This window comes from Embiotoca jacksoni, unplaced genomic scaffold, assembly GCF_022577435.1.
Source record: "Embiotoca jacksoni isolate LCO1_2020_lvr unplaced genomic scaffold, fEmbJac1.0.p SCAF_9, whole genome shotgun sequence".
NCBI classification, from domain to species: Eukaryota; Metazoa; Chordata; class Actinopteri; family Embiotocidae; genus Embiotoca; species Embiotoca jacksoni.
Window position 1 is genome coordinate 4,638,951 of NW_027185447.1, and position 27,490 is coordinate 4,666,440.

The following is a 27,490-nucleotide window of genomic DNA, read 5'->3' on the forward strand; positions in this document are numbered from 1 at the left end:
AGAAGAGGTTCAGCCAGCAAGGAATATGTGCGTCCATGTGGTATGTGCCCTGACGACCCGACTATTGGGTGATCCTTTCAGCTTCTACGATGTATTTTCAGCTAATACTTTAAACCCAATATTATGGCAAATTGTGTAATACACTCCCCAGTCCACTAGATGGGAGTGAGTGAGGGTCATGTCTTTATCTCGGGCTGACAAACCATGTGGTTAGGGTTACCAAAAATAATGTGGTTAGGGCAAGGACAACAAACCTACAATGTTAGGGTTACGCACCAAAACTACATTTCTTAAGAGAAAACCACGTTGCCTTCTCCTGGACTCAAATCCTGGCCTCCTGGATAAAAAAAAACACCAACTCTCTGGCCTCCCTATAAGAGTTTCATGGCCTTTGTACTTAATGTACTGACCTCCATTACATGATGTTCATCATATGATGTTCATCACATGACCTCCGACAAATGACCTGGCTCAGGTGACGTGCATCTCCTTCTCTTTTTGGCGCTTCCCTCTAGTGGACTAGAGGATCTATTACATACTTTGCCATGAAAGTGGGCTGAAATTTATTAATTAATTATCATCAATTCATCATTAAAATATACCATTTTACATTATATAATTTTGTTAAAAAGTTCTGCCAAAGTTTTTCACGCTTATCCTGGATGCTTACGAATTGTATTGCAGGCAATTCCCAAAGACTGTTGAACCAGCATTTAGACAAAATCAAAGGCAATAAAAGTATTGAAACATAAAAAAAAAAAAAAAACATTTTGGCAGGTCAGCTACACCTGTTCATTAGTGAGAATTAAGCACTGGTAAGGTAAAAAAAAAAATTTAAAAAAATTTTAAAAAAAAATTATGCAAAAAAAAAAAAAAAAAACATTTTAATTCAAGTCACTGCACACACAAAGAAAAGTTGTCGGTAAGTTAAAGAGAAGTTGCATAGCACTTCATATGCAAATATCACAGATGATAAATGAATGATGTTTATGTTTGCATATGTGTTTCAAAGGAGGCAAGAGGTCCTTCAGACACAAATGTTATTAGTTTGGCAGGACTCCAACAGCAGATGTATTAGCTGACATACACTACAGACACATCCACGCTCAGTATGTTGATGTCACTGAACACTGGATGTATTCTTCAAACTGTGATTTATTTCTGCTCATTTTACAGTCTCAGGTCATCCAAGTCTGATGTTTGATGAGAAAAATTCTCCACAATAAACGAGCGAAGGGACACTGAGCACCTGTACCCAGGTAAATGTCAGGTCATGTTGTGGTATGTCAGCCTCCGTCTCAGTATCGGGGGAGTTTGCTCTGACCACAGCTTATTAATCGTCCCGTCGTGTTGGTTTCTGGCAGAGACAGAGTAGCTGTGCAGTTCGACTGTTGACCCTGCAGATGTTTGCAGCGCGCTTGGACACAGCTCGCCTTAGAGCCGATCAATTTGTTCACACCAGAGCAAGGATTTCTTGGCAGGGTAAGAGGACCTCTCAACCCGTCGTTAGATCACATGACACTGAAACGCTATGCGAATCCAGTCGCTGTGAAATTCCTCCATGAGTGAGAAAGGAAAGTCACAGCACTTACATTGTCATTCTGAACACCTTCCAAATATAATACTAAGCTGCAAACCTCCACTCTGCATCTCACTAGCAGGGGATATATTGTCACATTTTTCCATTTCGCCTCATATGGGTCCGGTGGGGACGATGAAAATAAATTATATTGCCTTTGACAACGCAAGTATTTATAACTGCCTGCCAAAAGTGTCCCTTTGTGCATCTATTTGTCTTTTGACTTTCTACATAAAATACAGGAGAACTCTTCATTCTGGTCCCTCTAGACTAAATTAGTGCAAAATGTAAAAAGATCTCATATCTTTGAAATACCTTGTTACATTTCCTTCACCATAGCTTCCTCTAACTGCTGCAAGCTGTTGAAAAACATACATTGTCCTGGATGATATCTGGTGTGAACTGACCAGAAATGACAGCAGCAGTTCAGCAAGCACGCAACCAAGATGTTTGTGAGCAGCTGGCGTATTCACACTGCTGGCCTGTTTGGGGAATGATCCAGTGTCATAAACCATCTACATGGCAGGTATGAACAAGGGCGAAGTTTTGGCAAACATCAAATAGGTCTTAAGACATCCATGTTGTAGTCTGTGGCAGTTTTATTTACCTCAGCCAAGGAGGTTTGTCTGTTCGTCAGCAGGATTATGGAAAAACTATCAGCCTGATTATCATAAAACCTGGTGAAAGGGTGTAGGATGTGCGAAGGAGGAATCCTTAAAATTTTGAAGCATATCGGAATCACAGGGTGGTTCTATTTTCCTGTTTGAATTTTAAAAAAAATTTAAAAAAACGTAAAATGGGTTTTAAATGATCTGGAACATGTGTAACTGATCACAACCTATCATCTTGAAAGCCTAACTCTAAATATTTTAAAATACTATTTAACTGTTTTACTGCTGCAAACAAACGATCCCTGGTGAGATAGGCTCTTAATTATGCAGTTTAAATTAGTATTAAGATACATGAATGACGATTAAGATCTGAATGGCCCTTTTTTCGGCCTTGAAGGGCTAATCAGTAAACTCCGGACAGCAGGGATTTCCTCTACGGAGTAAAGTAAAAAGGCAGATGTGTGTATTGAATAGACTTCCTTGGTCCTGAAACACAGGAATTAAGTAAATTATTTACTTAAATATAACTATTGTAGTGTTTTTTGATATCCGTTTGGTCCAGTAGTTGAGCCCAGATTAACGGAAGTCTTTGAAAGCTCTGTATGACCCTTTGGTAGACTCCGGACGGACACTGTTTTAGGACTGAATACCCCAACCTGACAATATTGTGCAAACATGCAGTGCCTGCTGAATTGTTCAGGCAGTCACTCACTCTGCTCACTACACGAGGTCAGGGCAGACTGTACTGGTGTCTGCTACAAATCCCTGCAGAGTCCTGGAAGGGGATGCAGCACTCTAGGACTCAAAACCAAAACCAGGAAGCCACAGTAATCTGGACTTTTGATCCTCCATTTATAGAAACTGAAAGGGTGTGGCAACTTCTAAACCATCTGATATTTAAGCTAGGCTCTTTATCCAGATCCTTCTGTGTAGCCGAGTGGAAATGTGGCTTTAAAAAGTTGGCAGTTTCCATTTAATGGCAGCAGTCAGAATGGATTCAAGACGACTGACTTTTATATCAAAGAAGGTGGCAGTGATTAGCATTGTCGCCTCACAGCGAAAAGGTTGGGGGTTCGAATCCAGGCCTTTCTGTGTGGAGTTTGCATGTTCTCCCTGGGCCTGCATGGATTCTCTCTCTCTACTCCACCTTCCTCCCACTGTCCAAAAACATGCACCTCAGTTTAATTGGTGATTCTACAAATTGCCCTTAGTGAATGGTCTTTGTTCCTGTCTGTCTCTATGTGTTGGCCCTGTGATAGACTGGCAACCTGTACAGCATACCCTTCCTTCGCCCAAAGTGAGCTGGGATAGACTGCAGCCCCCCCGTGACCCTGTTCAGGATAAAGCGGGTATAGATGGATGTATTACAGGATATCTTTGAATAAAAATTGGTCACGTGGCACACGAGCCATCAAAGTGTGTCAGCTTCCGGGTTTGATTCCACGTTGTGTGGACCACTGCAATTAAAGGTTCACTGTGTAGGATTTAGGAGGATCTATTGGTAGAAATGGAATATCATGTTCATAATTGTGTTTTCATTGGTCTATAATGACCTGAAGCTGAGACTCATTGTGTTTTTGTTAACACAGGATGAGCCCTTCAAATCTACATAAGGAGCAGGTGCCGTGCCACAGAGCCCACCATGTTTATACTGTAGCTCTGAAGGGACACCTCACAGCCAGATGTTACTCAATCTTTTTATTGAAGCGTTAGTGTTTCCAAAAATGGCCCATAATGCACCTGTTTCTGGTAAACCCATACTTTTTACATTCAATATCTTCACAAACCTGAAACGTGCTTTGTAGGGCTCTGGGTATGTTTTACAAATAAAAAACTTCCATGGCTTAAAAATTCATCAACAAAAAAATTGAAAACGACCTTCTTTGCTGTTCATACTTTCTTTTCAATAGTTTTACACATCTAATTGGCAATGTATATGGAAAATAGTTTGGGTCACTGGGCTTTTTTTTTTTACCGAGGGTTACCACTGAGGAACATCAGCAGTAAGTCTGAGTGGTGGAGTCACATCAAGCTCTTTTAATTTATCCCTGCTTTCCACATTAGCATGCAGCTAGGTAGCTAGCAAGCCATGCAGGAAGATTATATCAAAATTTGAAAGGTCTGATTGGTCCACTGTTTAAAAATAGCTGACAATTGGCATCTTGCAGACAGTAGTTTAAGTGCTTGGTTTAATATTTGCCAAAAATCTGAATGAGGTATGAAAAAAAAAAACATTCACATTTAGTGGAGGAACTATTAAAGTATAAATTTGAGTGCTGAATTGTAGTTGTGGTTTTTGTAATGGCAGTATTGTGTAGTTTTGAGTAGCATGTTGTAATTGCTCTTTTTACACTCTGGATAAAGTCCCAGCCTCTCTACTGGGACAAGAGCTACAAGTTTGGTCACAGGTGAGTGAGTTCAAGTGATGGAAAAGGCCTGTGTATGTATAAACACCAGAACAAACCCCGACACATTCACTTTGTGACTGCAGTAGTTTTGTTTCTGTCCGTTTTCAATCTCTTTGTTAAAAAGATCCATCAGATAATTCATGACCCGGCCAGTGTCTTCCCTGTGATTTGGCAGATTTCACCCCTCATCCTGCTCAGATAGCCGTGTCCTTTCTGTTCAATCTATTTCTGGGTTTTACTCATAAACTCCAGCGACAGCATCTATTTGCTGAAAACTAATACTGTCTTGGGCTGTGATATTGTGCTTATTGCCATCTTATCTCCAGATGCAGCCACCCAAACGCATTTAGTGTTTTGGAGGCTCCTACAAATATGGCCTCCCGATAACGGGGCGTAGCAATATAGAGAGAGTCTCTGTCTGTCTCTCACCCACACGTTCACACACAGGCAATTTGTAAAAATCACACTTTCCTACAATGCACCCACACACAAAAACAGTCTCACTTGTGTTTTCATTCACACTTACTTCCTCACACATTTGCAATAACATTTGGAGGTTATTTGGAGGATGACTAAGGTGAAGCCCAGCTGCAGTTTGCGAACCTTTTGGCGGTTAAAAATGGCGACAGAGAACCTGCTCACTTTCCAAATAAGAGTTACAAGTTGACCTACAATCTGCAACTGCAACTCTATGTTTGAAATCTCACAATAAAAGAGTGAAAAGAGAAATAACTATTTTGATAGTTTTTTGTTTCTGGGAGTGTTTTGATAAAAGTGTTTTTTCCTGTATTTTTCCTTGTCATTTTATTTCTGCTCTGGTATTGAAAGTAAAGAAATGAGGGATGGTTTTGAACCCTTTCCCAGCTGTTGGTGCATTCATATACACTCTGACATCTGAGATTTTTAAATGTGGCCTGAAAACAGAAACCTTTGGTTCAAGAAATGAACAAATTAAAATAAGCTCATTTGCTCATTGTTAATTTTCCATGTTTGGTTTCTAAAAAAAAAACGTTTCCATGACTAGTTTCTTGTTAATGTAAAGTAAGAACTACAGGCTGAAATAACTATTTCTATTTTAGGTACAAAATGGAGCCGCCAGAGGAATCCAACAGCAAGTCATAGATCCTTCGCCAAGAGGAAGATGATAGAATATTAAAATTTTGTTTTTGCTTAAGCTGTTGGCAGGTAACCAGCAGATTCAGCAATCGGTATTGAAATACACACAGTCTTATTTATTTGGCATTTTTGTTGTTGTCATATGATAGCAACATGCTGAGTTTTGTCTTTGATGTCATGTTTAGAGTCTCATGGTTCTGTTGGCTGCCTGTGCTAGGTTAACTCTCCAATTTATTTACTGACAATAAATCAAATCTATGAGTAATATCAAAAGACTTCACTTATAGAAATGAAACATCAGATTCACAATTCTGCAGCTCTACAGAGCGTTTCCAGCTCATTACTTTGGTTCAATGACATATTTAATGTTCAGTATGGTTTCATCTGTGCATCTCATCAACCTCTTTTTTCATGCAGCAGCAGCAGCAGGCAGCTGATGAACCAAACAGACAGCTGATGAATACAGAAAAACATTCATATGTAGCAGGGAAGAAAATGGTGAATATTGGATTTATGTTTATCAAGTGGTCAAAAGCATATTGAGCCCCTGAGGGGGTCATGTGCAAGAAAAAATATGAATGTAAAAATTCAGAGATAGATATGTCAGAGCTGTGTATCTGTCAGCTTGTTGTGGGGTTTTTTAACCCCCCAAAATGCAATAATGTGTCTCTGTTATTCATATCTGTAACTTATATTGAATGACTTTCTCTCCATAAGAAGGCCTGTTGATAAAGTTGACAGTGATAGCAGGTTCCAGTTCGGTGTTTTTTTCTATTTGATCGTGGTTTCCTGTTGCAGCAACACATTTTGTGTTATTTGTGTGCAAAGAAAAGCGATTCAACCACACACGTACACTATAATACTCTATGTCACCAACAATACATCTGTGATCATGATTCAAAGTGAAATGTTGGCCTACATTTACTCGGCTTCACACCCAATAATTTTCAACCTCACCAACAAAAGGCTAAAGGACAGCCTGTAATCAGCCCATTCAGCAGATCACAAACTGAATTGTCTCAGCGTTTGTTTCTCTGCTGATGTGGTAAAAAAAAACAAAATCACATCACTCTCAGCTAAAAACCCTCCATAACAAGCTAGGTTGTACTGTACAGTCACGTTGAATGCTGGGTTGCTGCTTTTTTTGGTGAAAAAACAAAGTCACACATGCGCGCACACACACACACAAATGTCCTTCATGCATGCCTCTCTGGAAAGTGAAAATTGGTCTCAAGTGTGCAAGAACAAGAAAAAAAAAATACACCCGCCAATTAAACAGTCACACTTTTTTTTTCTCTCTCCCCAAAATATACACATATGCTGGTTCCTCTCTCTCACTTATACAGGGCTTCATTACAGTACAAGTGTAAAGGGAATAAATTGTGATGACTGCCAACGGTCGCAAGTCATCAAGCAGCTCTTCACAGTTACTGGTGGTATACACAAAACAGTGAAGCAATCATGCACAACACACAAACACACATTCATGTACACACGTCGCAGCCTATATGTGACGATCAGGCCTGTAAACATGAGTGTGAGTTGAGTCAGATGTAACATGAACACGTGATGCCACAGCGAAGGAACCGTCGGCTCCATATGTGCTGTAGATCTGAGGTGCTCTCTCTCTCTCCTTCTGTGTCTTCGCTATGTTCTCGCTCCTTTTTACCATCTGGACAGCCGCACTATCCATCCCCCCTTTTTACCTTTTTACTCCATCAATGTCCCACTTTTTTCACCTCAGATCTTTAACACACTCTTTTCTAATTTACTTTATTTTAAATACAGCATTGTCAATTCCTTTGAGACTATTCTGTGGTGAAGATTTGCATTTTCAAATTTCTTTTTTTTACTTTTGTCCTGTATTTTTCTGGTAGGTACTTGCTGATTCTTCATATATGTGAACACTGCTTTTGGTCGTAGGGCTTCCACTTTTGTAACATCTGCCCCTGTTAGTATAAATGCCACTCAGGTGACTGATGTATCATATCCAGGAGATAACAGTAGTGTGCTAATAACTATGTCTTCGACACAGTTCCCTGGTAGCTGTGTTGATTATGACGAGAGCAAAAGAACACTTAGGGGGTGACTGCATTGATGATGGGTCCCAACAAAACAATACAAGGCTGGACACAGCCTGACTTTATGCCTTGCAACATGAGGGGTATGCATACTTCATGCATTCACACAGAATGATGGCACTGGGAGGTGTGGAAGTGTTCGCTATTAATTTGCCTTTTCTTTTATCCTAGCTCTTATTTAACTCTATTTGCTTGGTGTTACTGTTATTATGACTATCTTAGATTTTCATCTTTTAATTTCTTCAGTCTTAATCGTGTTTTGTCTTTATTTCACTACTTACATAATCTAGTTTTTATTTCGCTCTATTTTACTACTCTTAACATTATTTTGGGCTTTTATATCTTCCATCCATCCATTTTCTATACCCGCTTTATCCTGAACAGGGTCACGGGGGTGCTGCAGCCTATCCCAGCTCACTTTGGGCGAAAGCGAGGTACTCCCTGGACAGGTCGGCAGCCTATCACAAGGCGGCTTTTATATCTTTTTAATTATATTTTTATCATCTCTATTTTCTAGTGTATATTGGTCTAAAATGAACACAATTGTCTTCTCTGTTTGTGCTGTTTGTCTACACCTGTCTGTTTTATCATCCGTCTGTCAATCATCTGTGAAGCATTTGAACTGCACAGACCTGTATGAAAGGTGCTATATAAATGAGGTTTAATTGGTTAACTGATTAACTCCTTTTACCAATCATTCATATAAATGTACAAATATCTAAAATCATTGAAGAACTTAATCTATCCTCTCATTTAGTCTGATGTAAAATTTTAAAGAAAATATGATTAAACTGACTCACAGTAAGCTAAAAAGGTTTCAAATCTGGTTAAACTATCTACTACTTAGCAAAAGATATAATTATTTTTACATTGCTGGCTGTTCCTGAACCCTGTCTGGAAAACAGTTTTATTCACCTTTGGATTCATCACTCCCCTGTCACTCTTTTCCTCCGTCTTTAGGTTTTATCTTGTTGTATAGCCAGCTGCACTTGATCTATTTCCACCAGCTTCTATTCCCTCCTTTCTTTCCTCTTTCAGAGGGAGCTCTCCCTCTTCCTCTTTTCCCCCCTCACTCTCAGTATCTGTCTCTCTGCTTATCTGTAGTCCCATACAGCACTGAGGTTGTACCTCACTGTAACGGCAGAGCCATTTATAGGCTGCGGGTTATTGGTCGAGAAGGGGAGTGCCGAGGGAGAGAGGGATAGAGGGGGGAGGGATTTTAATCAAAACAGCAAATGTGTGATATATTTGCAGGTGCCCAATGACATAACTGCATTTAAAACACAACAACAACAAAAACAAACATCTGGTCCATACTGCATATGGCATTGTGTCACTGTAAAGACGAGCATAACGCATTTTTTTCTCTTTGTCTCGAGTCTCATGAAAACATCAAAACCAAATTTGGTCCCAGAACTATTGAAAACATCAATAAGCTCAATTATTACAGTTTATTTTGAGGCAGTGCTATTTACACCGCCCTGCTGACTTGAATAGACTGATGATTGGTTGAAAAATGTACTCCAAACAAAAAAAAATCTCTTTTTTTCAGATCGACAGTGCACAGACATGGCAGGAAAGAGAAAGGAACATATTGCTCGTTGTGCTCTGTTCATAAGATTTGTTGACGATGAAAAGTATTATTTAAGATTGGTAGTCTGTTCCTTTGACACTTCGCTTTACAGTGGAAGAGAGAAAGAAAGGCAAAATATGTAAAAAGATTTTTAAGACATTTGGGTGAAAAAGAGAGCGAGAGACTAAAGCCACAGACGGGTGGAAAGCAGAGGAAATGAGGGAAAGGGGAGAAGAAAGCGCAGCATCCTCTTTCCTATTTAAAGAATGCAAGTGTGCAAAAGATATAGAGCGCGAAAGACCAAAAGGAAAAGAAGGGGAGAGGGGGCGGGGGGCGGGGTGGGATAGAGAAATAAAGCATGTGAGAGTGCAGAGGAGACTGGGAGCGAGAGAGAGAGAGAGAGAGAGAGAGAGAGAGAGAGAGAGAGAGAGAGAGAGAGAGAGAGACAGAGAGAGAGAGACAGAGAGAGAGAGAGAGAGAGAGAGAGAGTGATAGGAGCAGGCAATGAGGCAGAGCAATGCAGAGGAGGGAGGGAGTGTGTGAGAGAGTGTGTGAGAGCGAGAGAGAGAGAGAGAGGGGGGGCAGGCAGGGGGGACAGCGCACGCTCTGCATGTGATTCAATCTGTTCACATGGCCTTGTATTACGCCATTATAAATACATAATGTGAAGAGCAGCCTGCTACAAAAACTGCCTTTTTATTCCAAATGATTTTGAAGTGCGGGCGGGAGCTCCGAAAGCCAGGAGTGCAAAAATCGGCAGAAAACACGCAAAAGAGCCAAAGACGAGAACCACATCATGGTGAATCCCCCAAACTACAGTAATTCGCCAATAAGGCATCAGAGCATGTTCAGCTATGTTGTAATTTATCGAATGTGAACTGAAGCCGTCATCTGCTCTGAGTCCCGGTGTTATATAACGATGGATAGGCCTGCGCTCCTCTCTGCTCTCCTCTCCTGTAGAGGCATGAATCAAACCCAGGATGTGTCCTAAATAGAACCTGCACACGCAGACTTCAGTGCGTGTAAGCCAGGTGTAACCGGTATTATTACCACAGAACGTCAACCTGATTAGGTCTCTGGGCACCGGCTCCTCTGCAGGAGGCTGTTATGTATGAGGTGCTACAGGAAACTGGGATTCCTTGATATTGAAGGAGACCTGAAAATGTAGCATCTGCATTAGCTGATCGCTGCATGTCAGCTCAAGTTATATTAGGACACATTGCATGTCATGGTGGCGTTTTTATGTGAGAACAGGGTAGCACATACAACATTTTTGAATGAGCTCTGGTTGTATATGTGCATATGACATATAGTGTCTTATAGCATTGCTCATATTGTGAAATGGTATTTTAAAGCTTGCTTCCTATCCAAAGGCCTGGATGTTGAACTGGGGATATATTGATAATGTCAGCATTGTGAGATTAGAAATAGGATTTTGCTTACTTTAATTGGGATAAATGCTATCTTTAATATTCTCTTTGTCTCATCTAATACATCATCTGATCATTCTAGTTGTGTAGAATAAATTATGAATGTTTCATGTTTCATCCATTATCAATGCTGCGATTGCTTTATTGAAAATAGTATAAAAATGAGATATCCCCAAATTATCAAGGCTGATGTACTGAGCAGATAATATAATGTATGTTTATGCCACAACATGATAAGGTTTTAGGTACAATATGCTTTGATTTGGTTTGATATGCTGTGGTATGGTATGGTATGGTATCTCGGTAAGCAAACCGAATCTTGCCAGAAACGGGAAACGGTGGCGTTACTGATAGTACCAGTACTACACATCATCAAGCACATGCCTACATAGCCAGGCAAGCCCCTTCACGTACAAACACACACACACACACACACACACACACACACACACACACACACACACACACACACACACACACACACACAGCATCATCCCCTCGCCCATGCGGAAACAAGTGAGAGTATGAAGGCACTTCAAGCTGGATGCAGCTGCATCCCATCTCCAACATAAAACACAAAAACGTGCCACTGTCACGTTTGAGAAACGACACGCATAAACAATAAAGCTCTCCAATAATAATCGAAAAAAACGGGGGAGCTTTCAAAGACGTGTCCCATGCAACACACTACGCCAAAGCCCAGCCCGAGCCGAGGAAGGAGGAAATACTATTACAGCAGCACATGACACCGCGGAATGAAATTATTTCAATCCGAGAGCAAAACAGCAGCCGTAGAGGCTCCGTGGTGACAGCCGTAGCGTAAAGCACACGGGCATGGTGATTGTAAGTTACCTTAATATGCAATGTCAAACCTATTTTGGGAAACCACGGCATGTCACAATGAGCCAGTAGTGTTCAGCGGTGCAGTTCGCTGCGTTTCGTTTCAGCACCGCGGACAGCACCGCTTTTTAATTTCAGAGCCTGACGCGGGCTGTCACTCCTCTCCTGGTAATAACGCGCCATTATTTCCTCTGTTGAATTTTACACAAGAGAGGGAAACACTTTGTAACACCCGCTTAATCCCATCGCTGTAAAACCCCAATAAATCAACATCTGCTTTGCTGCTTTCTATCACCCGTTTCCGTGTTAAAACACAGCGAGATGGAAGAGGAGCTCCTTCACCCATCTCCACCGCAGCTTCTCTTACCTTGTCATTCCCATCCCGGGGCCTCCGACTCCCATTCCACCCCCGGCAGCGGCTCCGTTGACGGGCTTCATGTGCTGTCCGGCCCCCGGTCCTGCTGCGGGTCCTCCGGGCATCACCGACCCCATCATCCCGGCGGCTCCCGGCTCCCCGGGCTGCCCGCCGCCCTCCATGCTCGCTTCGTTCCCCATCTCGGTCTCGGCTCAGGAGACGGGAGGGAGGAGGAGAAAGGTGTCAGGTCAAATTGGCGGCGTCGCCTTTACTTCTCTATGTTGCCTTGGTTTTTCTAAACAGTCAAAAAGAATGAATGGAAAAAAAGGGGGAGAGAAAACTGAGAGCCAACTCAGCGCTGCTCCTCCATCACCGCCATCATCACCCTCGTCAGCTTCAGCACCAGTGGGCTGCCTCCTCGTCCTCCTCCTCCTGACGTGATGACGGGAGCGTGCAGTACGGCCACGGCGAAGGTGATGGGAAATAAAAGCGTGAGGGGCGAGAGAAAGCGAGATTAGATTAGATTAGATCAAAGTTAAATGAGTCCCGTGAGTAAAATTGGGTCGCAGCAGCAAGATTAGGACACAAGAAGCAATGCGGAGATAAATTAAAAGTGGATAGCTCCTGACCTCCATGTTGGTGATCATCAAAGGGGGGGGGAAAAGGCACTGATAAGAAAATTCAGTGTTTCTCAGAGAGTATTAATTTCGGTTGTTTTATCCCGGAGCTCCCATGAGCTTTTTTATTAACTCGGCTATCACATTCAAGTATGTCATCATAAAAATGGCCAACTGATATATGGCTCTGACCAATCAACCAGTAGAAACACAGAAAAAAAACATGTATTGTGTGTATTTACAGAATGGAGGATGTGTAAATGCAAAAATAAATGTCACTGCGCATCACTATCTATCAAGAGTACAATAAAACACATGATTATCTCTGTATTTGATCCTAAAAAATACTTTCGTGATCAAATTAAAATGCATTCACAAAGCTGTGTGAAGTGCAAAGCCACCGACGGGGAGATGCGCTTTCTCGCTGTCGACGCTGAGAAGTGTGTGTGAGTGTGTGTGTGTGTGTGTGTGGGGGGGGGGGGGGGGGGGGGGGGGGGCGCAGAGTGAAGGAAGAGAAAACGGGGGGGCTGCGTATGCGTGCGCGTTCACGTGACCATTTTCCACTCAAAGAAGGGCATGACGCGTGACGCAAACGCGCAGAGGCGTCAGGATCGACTGCACCGGAGCATCACGTGTCCAAAAAACAGCCCACGATGTTGCACACCTGCTGGGGACTCATCGTTCATTCAGATCAAAGTGTTCCCTGGTAGCACACGTTAGTGGTCTGAACTTTTTTTTTTTTTTTTTAATTTGACACATTAAAGGCTGATTACGTCATTCTGGATAGGCTATTGCTTTCTGTGGGTTGTAATTATAAATATAAAAGATATATAAAACACCATTGAATCAGAAGCTATTTTAAGCTTTTGAAACACGGGGCAATAATACAACAATGTAGAGGTTTAAAATATCCAAAAGAAAGATCATTTACAATGCTGAGACCGTTGTCCATTTGTTTCTGTTGTGGTGAGGAGGATACCTCAAAAATGTGCTTCAGCATGTTCAAGTGAAATTTGAAGTGATTTAGTGATTTACATGTTTGTTTTTTTGCCATTTTTAAACATCTGTTTCAAATGTTTTTTTTCTCCAATTTCTTATAATCACTTCATGATTGTCTGCCACCAAGGCTAAAAAACTGATCAGGCAATGTGGGCATGATCTGGGTTTCTCTGCCAGCACTTTGAGCAACTCCAGAGGGTTGTTGAAGCAATTGGGGTGGTAACAAAAAAAAACATCCTATTTATGAAGAAGTAATGTTACTTTTAAAGCAGAGATTTATTCTTGTTGACTAAATTAAGATGAAATATTATTTTCTTCAGTTCTTCAAAATCAAACGCTAAGACTGTCCTTTAGGTCCCAGAATTACATTTTATATATTTTATTTGACTTGCAACTATCCTGGAATAATATCAGTTAAAGCAGCAGAAGAATAGAGGACAAAACAGCAAAAACGTAAACATATTTAGGAGGATGGGAGATTTTGAGAAAAACTAAAAGTGAGAAAAGAGGTAGTAAATCTATAGAACAATAACATAAAAGTCTGTAAGATAACAGCCTCTAAGCAGCGTCTCACACCCGCCGCTGGGAAAAGGTCCACTCTGTTCTGATGCCAAGTATCTCCCTCTGAGGCCAGACTTTATAGAGATGAATAAACCCTGCCAGCTAACTTCAGCGCTGCATGTATACTGGGCAGTATCTCTCTCAGCACAGAGGAAAGAGACAAAGGGGGGGCTGCAGCTGCAAAAGACGAAGAAAAAACAATTATCCTCTAAGCTTAGTTTGGCCTTTACATTTCACCAATAATGCTATTAGCTATTCATATTTTTTCTCCTTTGGTCACAGTTTTTTTTTTGTTATTAGTTGAAGGCTAACGGGGCAAAAATGGACAGAAACTTGTTTACATTTAAAAACATGTCAAGTTATATTTTCAACATTTACATAGGGCTAAACAAAGGAAAAGAGATTCATAATAGAAGTGAATAAAATCATTGAAAAACATTAACAAAAATGTCTACCCACATCATCATTAATATCGCTTTATATTATAGGGAAAAGTCCCTTTAACTGTACCAGCATCTTTCACAAGCCCTTGCTGGGAAGGAATGGCCAAAAACACAACAGTGACATGTGCAAATTTTGTACTCAAAGTGGTTGCCTGCATGAATACAGAGACACTGACCCTGCAACCTTTAACCTTTTAAGGCCCTGCATGGTCAAGAGCCAGCAGTCGATGTCGTGGTTTAAAAGTACAACTTGAATAAACTTCACATCACCATTCGCTACCATTAATTAAGAAATCATTCAACCACACAGACGAACCACCAACTTTTAATCTCACTGCCAACTCTGGGTTTTGGGACTTAAAGGACCAAAGAACTGAAGTAGGTCACTGGGCAAATGAGCATTAAGGCAGCAGACAGAAACAACCAGGAGAAGAAAGACTTGCTGTACAACTTGTTCATGGTCCTGTGACAGGGACTACATTGCTAAACACACACACACACACACACACACACACACACACACACACACACAAACAAACAAACAAACAATGACTCCCTGCCACTTGCTGTGAGTCCAAGGGGAGCAAAGAACTTAAACTACTTGAATATAGTTTTAGTCTCAATCTTTGGATACATTTAATGTCATATTATGGTGTCTGCTTAATTAGATTGTTGTATCTTACTTCCTGCCTAAAACATAAGACACTCGTTAACAATGAAAGGCTTCTAGAGAAATGGCCAAAAACAAGGTTGTTTTTTTTTCCAGAAAGAGAGAACAAAAGTTAGGAGTTAAGCAACAAAACTGAGCCGCTTAAATGTAGCGATTTGTTTAAAGCAATTCATACTGTCACAAGGCTGGACAACAAATGGGAGACTCAACACACAAATCCAAAGAGAAAAGAGTGTTTACTTAAAGTAAACTAAGCAACTTAGAACGAAGTGTGGGAATGTAAGGTATCAGTAATGTAAGCATGCGTGAAGAGTGACCGTAAGTGTAAATTGAAATAACAATAGCCAAAGGGGAAGTACCTTGAAGTGCAATACTGCTGACAGCCACTAGATTCTGGCTTAAAAAAAAATCCCCTTGACTCCCATTTCACGGGGGTCAACTTCACACCAGAAATAGAGTTAATTCTTTATTTTTCTTGGTGGTGCACTGTAGTAAGCGTACCAGTGATCAATTTGAAATTGTTTGTTAATGTATGTCCACTGTTAACACAAAGTATCTAAAGTAGCAACACTATCCCGTATGGATTGGTCTGTGTTTCCAGTGAGCTTGTTATCACGCTCCCGGGTGTGTTTTCAGGACGTGAAAGGCAGTAATCCGCCATTTGGAAGGTCCTGGTGCCAAATGAAAACAACTGCACCAACAAGAAACAGAAACTCCAGACTTCAAACCAACAATGAAAGCAAACCACTGGGTTTATATGACACTGCACGACATCCATCTTTATGTACAGTGTGTGGGGAGAACCCAGCTAAGTACAGAACTATGCAAAACAATCGCCATACAAGCCTAAAAAAAAGTTTGGTTTTGGTCAAAGATCTCCATTTCTTTGATGGCACCTGTGGCAATAAGCAGTAATTGCAGCTTTTATACTTCACTTCTCAAACATCCAAATAGCGTGACTCAGTCAGTTGGCAGATGCAGAGCGAGTCTGTTATTCCGTCTACCCTCTCTGGCAGAAGAACAACCTCTGCTGGGTGATAGAAAACACGTCACTAACTTTGCACCGCTTGTGATTTTTCCTTGAAATGTCACCACGGACATCCAGCTTGTTCACTTTGTAATACTGCAAATGAAAAAGCTACATCAGTGGGTCACAGGATCAATCACCACTGCGTTATCTCATTCAGTGATCGTGACTCAACAGCAATTCAAATGAAACTCTTAAGATTATTACCTTAACAATAATTCTAGTTTAAACACTTCAGAAAAACAGTTTATTTGTGTTCACAGTGAACAGGTTCAGATTGTCGACCGATCTGGCGGCTGATTTATGTGTTGCATTCACAAGCACTGCCACCATTAATGCAGCAATAGATGGAAACTGAGCACATTTATGCTGACGGTGAAAGCAGAAAGCGATTGTTTTAAGGTGTGTCCTCTCCGACAAGTGAAGGTTGTCTGTGTGAAGCTATTTCTTAACTTTGAGAAAAGCAAACTCAAACGTAGTGATTCCGAGCAGCCTCAAGTCCGAACCGAGTGTGCATGTGGGGAATACAATTCAGTTAATTTATTCAACAAAACAATAATTATTTGCAAGCTTGGTACTTACATAATCAAAAATCATTGATTTATGGCATTGTAAAATACTTCTTTCACAAATTATATTGATTTGACACAGAAGGAAAAGTGTATTGCAACACTGTTTTGAGCCACAGGTTTTAAGGCAAATGGTACATATTGGCTGACCACTGTAAGCAAAGGCAATATCTAAACTGACTTAAGGAGGCTTAGAAAAAAAAACACAAAACACCAACATTTGTCATTTCTACAGTTCCAGACAAATAGCAGGAGTCCGAGCTGACTCTTTTTAATCTGCAATCATGAAGTGGCTGATGAATTGTTGATTCCAACATTCAGTTTCTCAGCCAGCTCCAGCGGAGAGTCCTGGCCGCTCAGGAAATCTGCAACACAGGAATCGATCACTTTGACGCGACTGTGGGGGCAAATACTTAGGAGATTAAAATGAGCGACGTGCCAGCACTCCACTTCACTCTGAGCAACAGGCCAAGGCAGGGAAACCCAATTGATCAGCTGTGAATGGTTGATTGAATGATTGATGGGCAGAGTAGACCTCAATCAGCACTTTCCCTGCCCGAGTCCAGAGGTAGCAACAGAGGAGGCTGTTCACGTCAGTTATCTCCTTCAGGGTGTCTGCCCTGCCTTTCACTGCAGTGTTCCCCCACAAACAATCCACTGAAATGGCACTAAAAGCACCTTTTACTTCTCTTATTGACTAGTTCATAGGACCATTCTACCATTTTAAGTTTGAAGTTGTGTTTTCAACATTTGTGTTTCCTATCTTTAATAGAGCCACTGAATTACTATAATATAAAATTCAACTTTGAAATAAAAAGGTAAACAATAACAGTAACAGTAAACATTTCTCTGGTTTTATTTTTGAATTAAGCTTGTTAGTGTTGCAGTGATGCAGCTGTAACTTTGTTTTCATACTGTAAAGTAGATTAATGACAACCAGAGGCTGCATGGAAAGTAGGGGGGAAAAAACAACACAGAAATCTAAAATACTGGGATATAAAAATGGTTATTTGTCTGTAAAAACAAAAAAAATGCAAATTATGGACTTTAACAATGTAAACACACAAAAAGTATCATAATACAAACATCATTCTCTGAATTAATTCAAACAGTGGGCTTCATAATCTGCAGCATGCAGTGCGGGGCAAAATTGTATAGAATAAAAAAAGATCATTTTGTGTGAAGATTTGTTAAACTGCACTTGCAATGTGAAAACCAAGGGCCACCGGTGTTATGTTGAGATGTGCCTGACTGCTGACAATTAGGAGATCTATGAATCACTGGCTTTCGTCTGCACAAACCTTTGGCTGTTCAAATCAGTTTCCAGTTGTAGCAGAAAATACACCATTGATTTACATCTATCTTTAAAAGCTTCCAATTCAGTACCCGATCTCCCAACACTGCAAAACAACTACATGAATTACAAATTCCATTATCACCAAGACAGAAGCCCTTGCCAACTGCTAAGCTAGTGGACCTGAAATAAATTGTTAAGTATGAATTTGAAGAAATTTTGGAAGGTCCTTCAGTAGAGTAAGCAGGTGTTAAAACTAAAAGTTAGCTGATGTGCACAGATATAGTGCTAGTGAGCCAAGTCCTTGAACAGTAACCCAGCACAGTGCGACAGTAACAGGAAGTGACACAATACACTTACCCCCGACATCATACATGACATGCAGGATCCAGGTGCTTTCCGGCAGCTGGAAATAGTGACAGGTGGTTAAACTGGATAAGCTAAAGGTACGCTCGGCTCCGCTTTGATGGGTTGTTTCACTGTCAGGAAACTGATGACACTCTGGGCTTTCAAAAGGGTGACGCAGCAGCTATATTTCTTTTGTTAAACTGCACTTGCAATGTGAAAACCAAGGGCCACCGGTGTTATGTTGAGATGTGCCTGACTGCTGACAATTAGGAGATCTATGAATCACTGGCTTTCGTCTGCACAAACCTTTGGCTGTTTTGTCTCAACAGTGTCAATTTCAGACATTTGTTGATAACCAAAGCTTAATTATGTGATGCATTACTCAGCAGCAACAGTTCTGACAAACAATGCATGCACCCCTGAACACTCAATATTGTCCAAAGATAATGCTCTGTAGCTGTAGACAAGACCAAAACAACACAATACTTACCCACGATGCTATCATAAGGCGTATAAAGGAATGTAGATAGCGCTGGTTTAACTCAGATACAAAAAATATGACTACTCTCAGCGCCATGCTTCCCTACTTCCTCATTACTGATCACATGCCAATGACTTCCTGTTACTGACTTCCTGTTACTGACTTTCTGATACTGACTTCCTGTTACTGACATCCTGTTACTGACATCCTGTTACTGACTTCCTGTGAGTCTCAAAGTGACCAAAACAAACTACAGAATTCCTTTAGAAAAACACACACAATATTTCTAATGCACCAACTCAACTGTACCAGAACAGAGACACTTAAGATTCATGTTTAACAAAAATTAAATGGTTTTAGCGCAACATATTTGATCAACTTCTGACACCCCACATTCTTTCATCTGCATTTAAAAATATCCTTTTAGTGTAACTATCTGAAATCCTAAGTCATGTTTAAAAACACATCGACAAAAAAACAACAGATTTTGCTCCAAGAAGCATTGAGAGATAAATCAAAGAAACCTTGTAAATATCAGTTTTGTCATAAACTGGAAACGCCTATTAAGCCGTTACACCTTTATTTCCCTGTGATTACAACCAACAAGACAAGTGGACTGAATGGTTGTTTACCGTTCAAACAACACATGCTGGGTTTTAAAATGAGACTACAAAGGGAAAAAGTCTGTTTTCTTTGGACTTCAGACTGCTTTGCAGTGAGTTTCAATGAGTTTAAGGGGAGAACAGAAAAAGCTTCTGGTTGTTTTCCTTCTTTCCTTCCTCCATCTATAGACAATTTGAGTAAAGCTGTTATGTCAAATCGCACTCATTTTTGGTGACAAAGAAATATGTACACTGTTAAATATTTCCAAAACCACAGGCGTGACCTCTGGTGTAAATGCAAAGTATAATGCAGTTACTTGCTCACTGCAATAATAAATACTAATACAGTGCAGGAAGGAAAAAGAGGCTGTTCTCTCTTCCCTTTACTCATTCTCTTTCTTCTCAGTTGCATTTTTTTGCCCTGTGGAAGTCACGGCAGAAAAAAATCAAACAGCCCTTGCTGCTCATCTCAATGTAACGTTGAGCACGGCATCAATAATGTATTTAACTTGGAGCTAAAGAATGAAGTTTATGATCCTCACAGAATTTGTGCCCTTATTTGCAAAAGGCTGCAACAGAGAGAACAATCATTGACTCCTGCCTCCAATTTTCTCAAACTGTCTACACTTGACAAAAGACCTTCGCCACCTCTTTCATCCTCTGAATGCAGAGTTAATTACTGTAATGTGTGTGACAAGGAAGATTCGGTGCTTGTCAGCATTTTGCTCGGGCAGCTTCCCACCGTGTCCTGTGGCAGAGCAGACAGAGGGAAATCAGTGATGATGATGATGATGATGATGATGATGATGATGATGATGATGAAGTAAAGGTTGGAGTTAGGCTACTTTAATTTCAACCTGATTATTGAATACCGGTTTAAAATTGCACCGTGTTCATTTAAAAATTGTTACGACTTTTGACTGAGTACTTTACTTTATAGTAAACTTTGGGCTACTGTTACCCAGAATGGTCGCAGCCATACGGACAGAAAAACGGACAGCCTTGACGTATTATAATGTAAAGAAAAGTAAAATAACCACCGTGTTAGCCAGCTCTCCTCTGTGCAACATGACATGTATCACGGCTGTATGCTATTATGTGTAGAGTCTACCCAGATGTTTTAAGGTGGGTCGGAGGTCAAACCAATAGACGACAGATTAGAGAGAACAAATTTTAGTGGGAGAACAATGGTCTGGGAACTCAGTGTAGAAGGGGCAATCAAAATGCTCTGAAACTACATAGAGCAGTTGGAAGCTTTATCCTTCATGGATAAGTATTCAAAGTTATTTTTGCTTGATTGAAAACAGCACTTGAGTGACACATGTCACATGTGTGTTTAGAATGTCCCCCAAATTTTGTGTCAAACTTGGTAAATCGGCAACTGAGACCCTTGAACGCTCCCAACCACCCCTACTTACTGTATTTACTGACACAATATTTGATGTGTCCTTCCTGCTCAAGTTTCAGGTCCATGGTGAAATTACAAATGATCACATGCCAGTGGTCATAAAAACAAGAGTAACTCAAATGCTATTTTTAAATCAAGCAACGTAACTTGTAATAGTTACTCACGAAGGTAATAGCTTTCTCCTGCTCCATGTGCATCATGGTGCTGCGTTGCTTTTGCGTGCAACAGGAGCAGAACTAAACTCTGAACTGTTTGATCCACCCTCGTATACTAAAGACACCAGAACAGCATAAAACAGCAGCAGCATCTACCTGCAGCTTTGCCTTGTTGATTTCTGTAGACATGGTGCTGTACTAATAGTGGCTAGCAGATATGAGGCTTAAACAGACAGTTAAAAAAAAAAAGGAATATCTTGGGGTAAGAATTTAGCAGTAGTTTATCATTTATGCATGTTGGGATGAACTTAAGGTTCAAGGAAGTAAGTAATTATTCTAATGGGGGAATCTGAGTGATACTAGTTTAATGCTTGTGTTAGGTTCACCATAAGGCCTCTCAACAAGACTCTATTTTTATACAAAGCAACATATGGCAGAGCTGATAAATGAACAACCAAGGTGACATGTGATTTCCTCTTCACCCGCGCGCGCACGCGCGTACACACGCGCACGCACACACACACACACACACACACACACACACACACACACACACACACACACACACACACACACACACACACAAAGATGAAAGAGAGGGGCAACAAGTATATAGACCTTGAAACAATGGATGCTACTGATGGTTACCAAATATACATACAATTCAAGTTTAAGCTTTTCTCAGTGGATATTTTCTGTTATTATAGCAGAAAAAGCACTGATGCACCTGCTAATATTAATTGAGCAAAGCAAGAATCAGCAGAATTACACATTAATGGAACGTGTAAAGGGCTCAAAACGGCAATTAGAGAGCCCTTTCACACTTGGCAGAAGTAGCTCCCCGTTTTCATGAATTGCATTGTGGGACAGCAGAGTCCATAAACAGATCAGTGCAGGCTAATTCTGTGTGTCCATATTAAGTATAAGTAATGTTAGTATGCATACTTGTCACATTCCCAATGTGAATACACTTAAAACCTGCTTGAGAAATGAATGCGATTAAGGCGGAGCAGTATTACATGGTGAGCAGCTCCATCTAGTGTTATTATGAGGGCGACACAAAGGGAAGCCTCACTATGTCTGAAGGCTTACCTCTCTCTGATTGTTTACCTTTTTTAAAGCACACATTTTGTCTTGCTACAGGCTGACCGAGCAGCACGAGGGGGCTTCGGATACCCAGTTGTATTTTTTTGTTTTATCTCAGGTACCCAAAACCAAAAAAGAATAAAAGCAATGAAACTCCTTTTTTTAAGTTTTTCCTCTCAAATTATTGAGGCTTGTTATCAGAGCCAGTCTTTCTAAGAAGGGAAAGTAAAACAGAATTTCGCTGGATCGCTTCTTCACTTGTTTGACATGTCATAGACAGTGTTATTTGATTTTGAGACGGTAGTCTTGGGATCTTGTTATTTTGCCTTCTACAGGCTAAGAGACAGAGATATTTGCTTTATTTTGAGAGCATAAAAAGACAGAATTATATTTCCTTCAAGTAGTTCGGAGTTCCTGCAAAAGTTTGAAAAAAAAGTTCATTATTTTCAAAGCTAAAATAAAAAAATATATAGATGATTTTATCTTTTTAAAACTGAAACACAGTCAAATTGTTGTTGCTAACACTGAAAGAAACGACACTATTCTGTTGGGCAGGATTTGAACCAGCAACCTTCTGCTTAGGGTATTCACACCCCTGAGACACCTGCTTTGACCACTTGTCTATCAGACCACTTCGCTATGTTATGAATACCATCGTTTTTTGTTTTGTTTTTCCATTCTTACTAAAGCACATACTTTATTCCATTATATAAATTGTTCTCTGCTGCCACCGTCAGGTAATTAAAGGTAAATGTGTGGTAGTTCAGACAAAAATCTAAGAAATTAGTAAATATTAAATGAAATTTGAATATTTTGTCAAGCATACATGAAAACAAAAAAACAAGTTGAATCTTTTCAAGTCAAATTAACAATAAAACTGATTTCAAAAAGCCTTTTCACAGTCAAGTATCTAAAAATAGTTTCCTTAATTGTAAGGATGGACTTAAGAAAGTACCACTTCAAATTCTGCATCTCTTTGGTGGGACTTGAGGTCTCTGAAACGAAACGACGTTCGTAAACCGCGGAACCATCTTCAGTGCTGTGAAGAAGAAAAAAAGCGGCAGAGAAAGTAACTCATGTGACCATAACTTCATACGAATCCGTGAAGTGGATGACGACACTTTTAGCGGAGAGACATTAGAAGAAGTGGAACAATAATAATGGGAACAAAGAGACAAGAGAACACAAATAGACCTTTCTTACAGCAGACGTTTTAAATTGTGGTGTGATGGCTGCATTCCAATTACGGGCGGGTTTTGTGCATGTAGGTTTACTTTAATGACTTACCGGGACATGTAATGGAAATGCGCCAGTATGTATACACCTGTGCCTTACCTACTGTGACAAGTAAAATGTTTGCCATGAAAAACATATGTTGCAGTCACCATGTTGAGCTGCCTGTTTACATCACCAAGTCGTAACCAGTTGCTATTGTTGTGTTTACCATTTTTTTTTTAGATATGTCTGTTATATGTTATTGGATGGATATGTTAGTATATACTTCTCCTCCAATTAAATCCTCTTGAGTGTCTTTACATTTTTTTTTTTAAGATTCTATTTTTCTCTTCCTACTTTGAGCCAGCTCCATAAAATGTATTAGACAAACCAAAATTAAATTATGTGTTAAATCAAATCTCACAAAACTACATATTTTTATTGATTTAATGAATTCAAAAAATTATTTCACTGAATGAATGTAAATGTGGGCAATCTGCAAAGATAACCACATTTGAATTCCAAATGTGATTTATTATAATTTAATAAAAAATTTCCATCAATAAAAGAAGAATAAAGCACAATACATTTAAGCTGTACATCAAAGTGAAAGCACTTCTGTCCTGTGATGATGCGTGTTAAGTTTGTGTCTTATTGGCTGTTTGCTAGCCAACAGAGGCTGGGACCAATTATCAAGGTCTAAAAACCATCATAGATGAAGAAAGATCGCCTGAGAGTGACTCCAGATAAGAAGAAAGTGTGTAATAGAGAGATCAAATGAAAAATAAGGGGAGGGTTGAGCTTCAGTGCTCAATTTCCTGCATCATTTAATGTTGTCCATCTCTCCTTTCGCTCCACAGACATCTAACATCAGTCACACAAATACACAGACATGGTCTCACAAACACCTTGACTTTGTCTGTGATGATGTTGTTGTTGTTTTTTATATTATACTCTTTAGTTTCAGGAGAACAGAGGAGAGGAGAAACAGACAGAAGAGAGATAGGAAATGGATCAGTATAGGAGAGGATGGACAAAGCCATAAATAAATGAGAGGATGACAGTCAGAGAAGAGTAAAATATTAACCTTTTGGTGGCTCTTCGTTCATGGAAATTTCCACAGCACTGTTGTGGAGTGTATATCAGGCTCGTCTTGGCCTTGCTGAGTGAGAGTGCTGCTGATCAATGTGTCTCATAAGGAGAGCTGCCAATAATCAACATCACCAAGATAGATTCCTCCTCCCACTTCTCAAAGTGACCCTGAATAAACTCTTGTGAAACAGAAGGGCTTATTCAGGAGAATAATAATTCATGGAGAAACTCCAGTTATACCACAAATAGAAACGCATAGGCCAGCATTTTAAAATACACAAAACATTTTAAAAGTGACTGGAATTCACGCACCAATCACAGCTCACATTATGTCACTGACATATTTATTTATGTGTTACTGGTTAAAAACAGTTGTGTGCTTCCATTAACAGTTGTTCTAAAATCAATACATTTGATGTACAGTGTTAAAGAGATGTTCAGCTCATCTTCCTCAGCCTCAACCCACTGTTAAAACTAGATAATATGGTGCTATGTAAAGCACTGGCCAATAGAGGGCCCTATATGAAAGACAGAGGGACAGTACAGTGCAGTGCATGCAGTGTATAAAGCATACATGTTGAGCCACCAGCCTATGACTGTGTGCAGCACTCCATCGCTGACCAGTTTCATAACAGTGCATTAGGTCTGTTCATTGTAGACTGGAACATATTAGGAATGATTAGAACAAACAACACTGAAAAATCATTACAAATCAAATAAACTAGATATTGAATTGGACATGCAGATGTTGAGTTTGTATTATAGTTGACGCACTGTTTTCAAATGAGAAATAGTTACTATAATTATGTGTTCCAGCTTCATTTTTAAAACAGAACTCCTAAATAAACAAAGTCATAACATCTTATGTTTGAGTCATCAGTCCATGCTTCACTTTCTTGTATAGTTCCGGTTACAAAGCTAACCAGGTAGTGAACAAGCTGATCTGAATCTACTGCCTGCCTTACATCTGGACCCAAAGGTGGGGTTTTTATTTCAACTTTAATTCATTGCACACAAAATGTCTACAACTAACTGGACTTATGACAGCCATGGCTTTTTTCCCCAGCAATAATACCAAATTGACATGGTTTACTCCAGTTTGCTCATGAGTAAGTCAAAACAGGTGTAATAACAACACCAACGAGGCCTTCAGTCAAAACTACCAACGTGGGAGGGTCACAGAAATGCAAGCCAAGCACAACACCAGTCCATGTCCAAGATTTGAGGGCTAAAGCACAATACTAAATACATTTCACAGACAAGCATCATTCTTATTTTTGCCAAGTTATAATTTTTCTCAGAGCTGTGTGGGCCTGTTCAGTTTGTGCTTGATTGCCACCTGTTCAACACTTGTTTGCAGATGGGAGAAATTAAACCAATTTTTTTTTTAATCAATCCATTGACAATGATGACATTAAGTAGCACACTTTTCAGCTTCAGTCTGACTCGACGTCTAATCAGCCAGAATGATTGAGGACGCCTGTGTGGGTCTTTAACTCAAGACACCTTCTACATATTTATGCTGTTTATCACAAGACATTTCATTAAGTGCATAATGACTGAATTAATTCTGTGTTTTCAGGCAAACATTAAAACAGATTTTACAAATCCAAGTGTTGCAAATTGGTATTTCAAAAAAAAAAAAAAAAAAAAAAAAATGTTTTATTCATTAAATTGTCAAATCATTTCCATTTAGTTTTTCATGAAAACAAAGAGGATTTTGAAGACCCAAGTAAAAACAAAACAGTTACAAAACTAGCCTATACTAATTCATAACTGGTAATGTTAATAATACAATAAGCAAAAAAAAAAAAAAAAAAAAAAACCATAAATTGGAAGTTCCTTAATCATTTGTAGTGTTTCACCTTTTCTCTGCAGCTTTTGTAGGCTACTACCTCTGGTAACCCAAAACAGTTCGGGTGCTCGTTCACTTCCGGAACTTTCGTAATGGCTTTTTGTGCAGAGCGCGTGCAGGGGACCAACAGGACCGACCCTCCTCTTTGAGCAAGAAAGCGATGAATGAGTAAAAGCGGCCAAGCCTGCCCTGCATCTCATTACGCTTCTGAAATAACAGCTTTTTGTACTTGGAGGGACTCGGCGCAGAGACGTGGACGGAAGGTGAGAGACACATACCGGCTTGTCAATGTTTTCTTCCTGTTAAACCACCTCTTTTGTTTTTGTTTGCGGTTTTTTTTTTTTTTTTTTTTTTTGGTGCGAGAATGCGGAGCGTCAATTTGGCTCCAGACAATAGAGGAGCACGCTGCACTTGTGCACCTCCGCTTCCTCTTGTCTGCATTGCTGTTGCAGTCTTCCTTCCGTATTATGAAACAAGCAACCACGCTGCTTTCTTCTTTTTTTTTTTTTTTTTTTTTCTTCTTTCTTTTTTTTCTTTTCCCATAACCACCCCCAGGGAACGAGCCGGGACCGGGACCGGGGCGGAGATGAAACCAGCGGGACACAAGAGCCGCAGACAGAGTTGACACATCTGCGGGGTTCAAAAACCTGCAGAAATGAATGAGCGGCTCATTTGGGGCGGTGTTACCGAACAGACAGTCCGGCTGTAAGGGTGAACCTCACAGGGAAAAGGCTTATGGAAAGACTTATGGAAATTGAGGCGTGATTTATAAGTTAGGTGCTTTGCATTTTCATAAAAACTGAAATCACTTACCTGTCATGTGCAGTTTGTCGTTGAACCCTTAAAGTTGTTTTCATTTGCCAGAATAACCGTGTGAACTCTCTATGCTGGAGCCAAATGAAGCGGTTGCTGCAGAGGTTAAAGAGCAGAGGTTAGTCTCGGCTGCTTTCACGTTCAAGGCAACCGGCAGACGTTTGTAGTGAGGACAGTGGCGGAGTCAGCTGGTATCGCAAAGGTCTGAGCCTGGCAGTAGCATGAAGTGGAATGATCAATAATGTAAAGTCCTGGTAGCAAT

At 40.2% G+C, this 27,490-nt stretch overlaps 2 protein-coding genes across 6 annotated transcripts in view; one reads left to right on the forward strand and one right to left on the reverse strand.

Annotated features, from left to right (window-relative positions):
- bsna (bassoon presynaptic cytomatrix protein a) overlaps positions 1-12,903 on the reverse strand; it is a 164,953-nt gene extending 152,050 nt beyond the window's left edge. For 3 of the 5 annotated variants that reach the window (XM_069140446.1, XM_069140444.1, XM_069140443.1), the window contains exon 1: positions 12,006-12,903. In XM_069140446.1, coding sequence (XP_068996547.1) covers positions 12,006-12,193 — 188 coding nt within the window. In that variant the 5' untranslated portion in view covers positions 12,194-12,903. The remainder of the gene's footprint in view (positions 1-12,005) is intronic. The other 2 variants (XM_069140445.1, XM_069140447.1) reach the window with 1 other exon arrangement.
- Positions 12,904-26,617: 13,714 nt separating this feature from the next.
- The window catches only part of LOC138193534 (helicase ARIP4-like), a 74,042-nt gene continuing 73,169 nt past the window's right edge, over positions 26,618-27,490 (forward strand). Inside the window, exon 1 of the mRNA XM_069141670.1 lies at positions 26,618-26,678. The gene's annotated coding sequence lies outside the window, so the exon portion shown is untranslated. The remainder of the gene's footprint in view (positions 26,679-27,490) is intronic.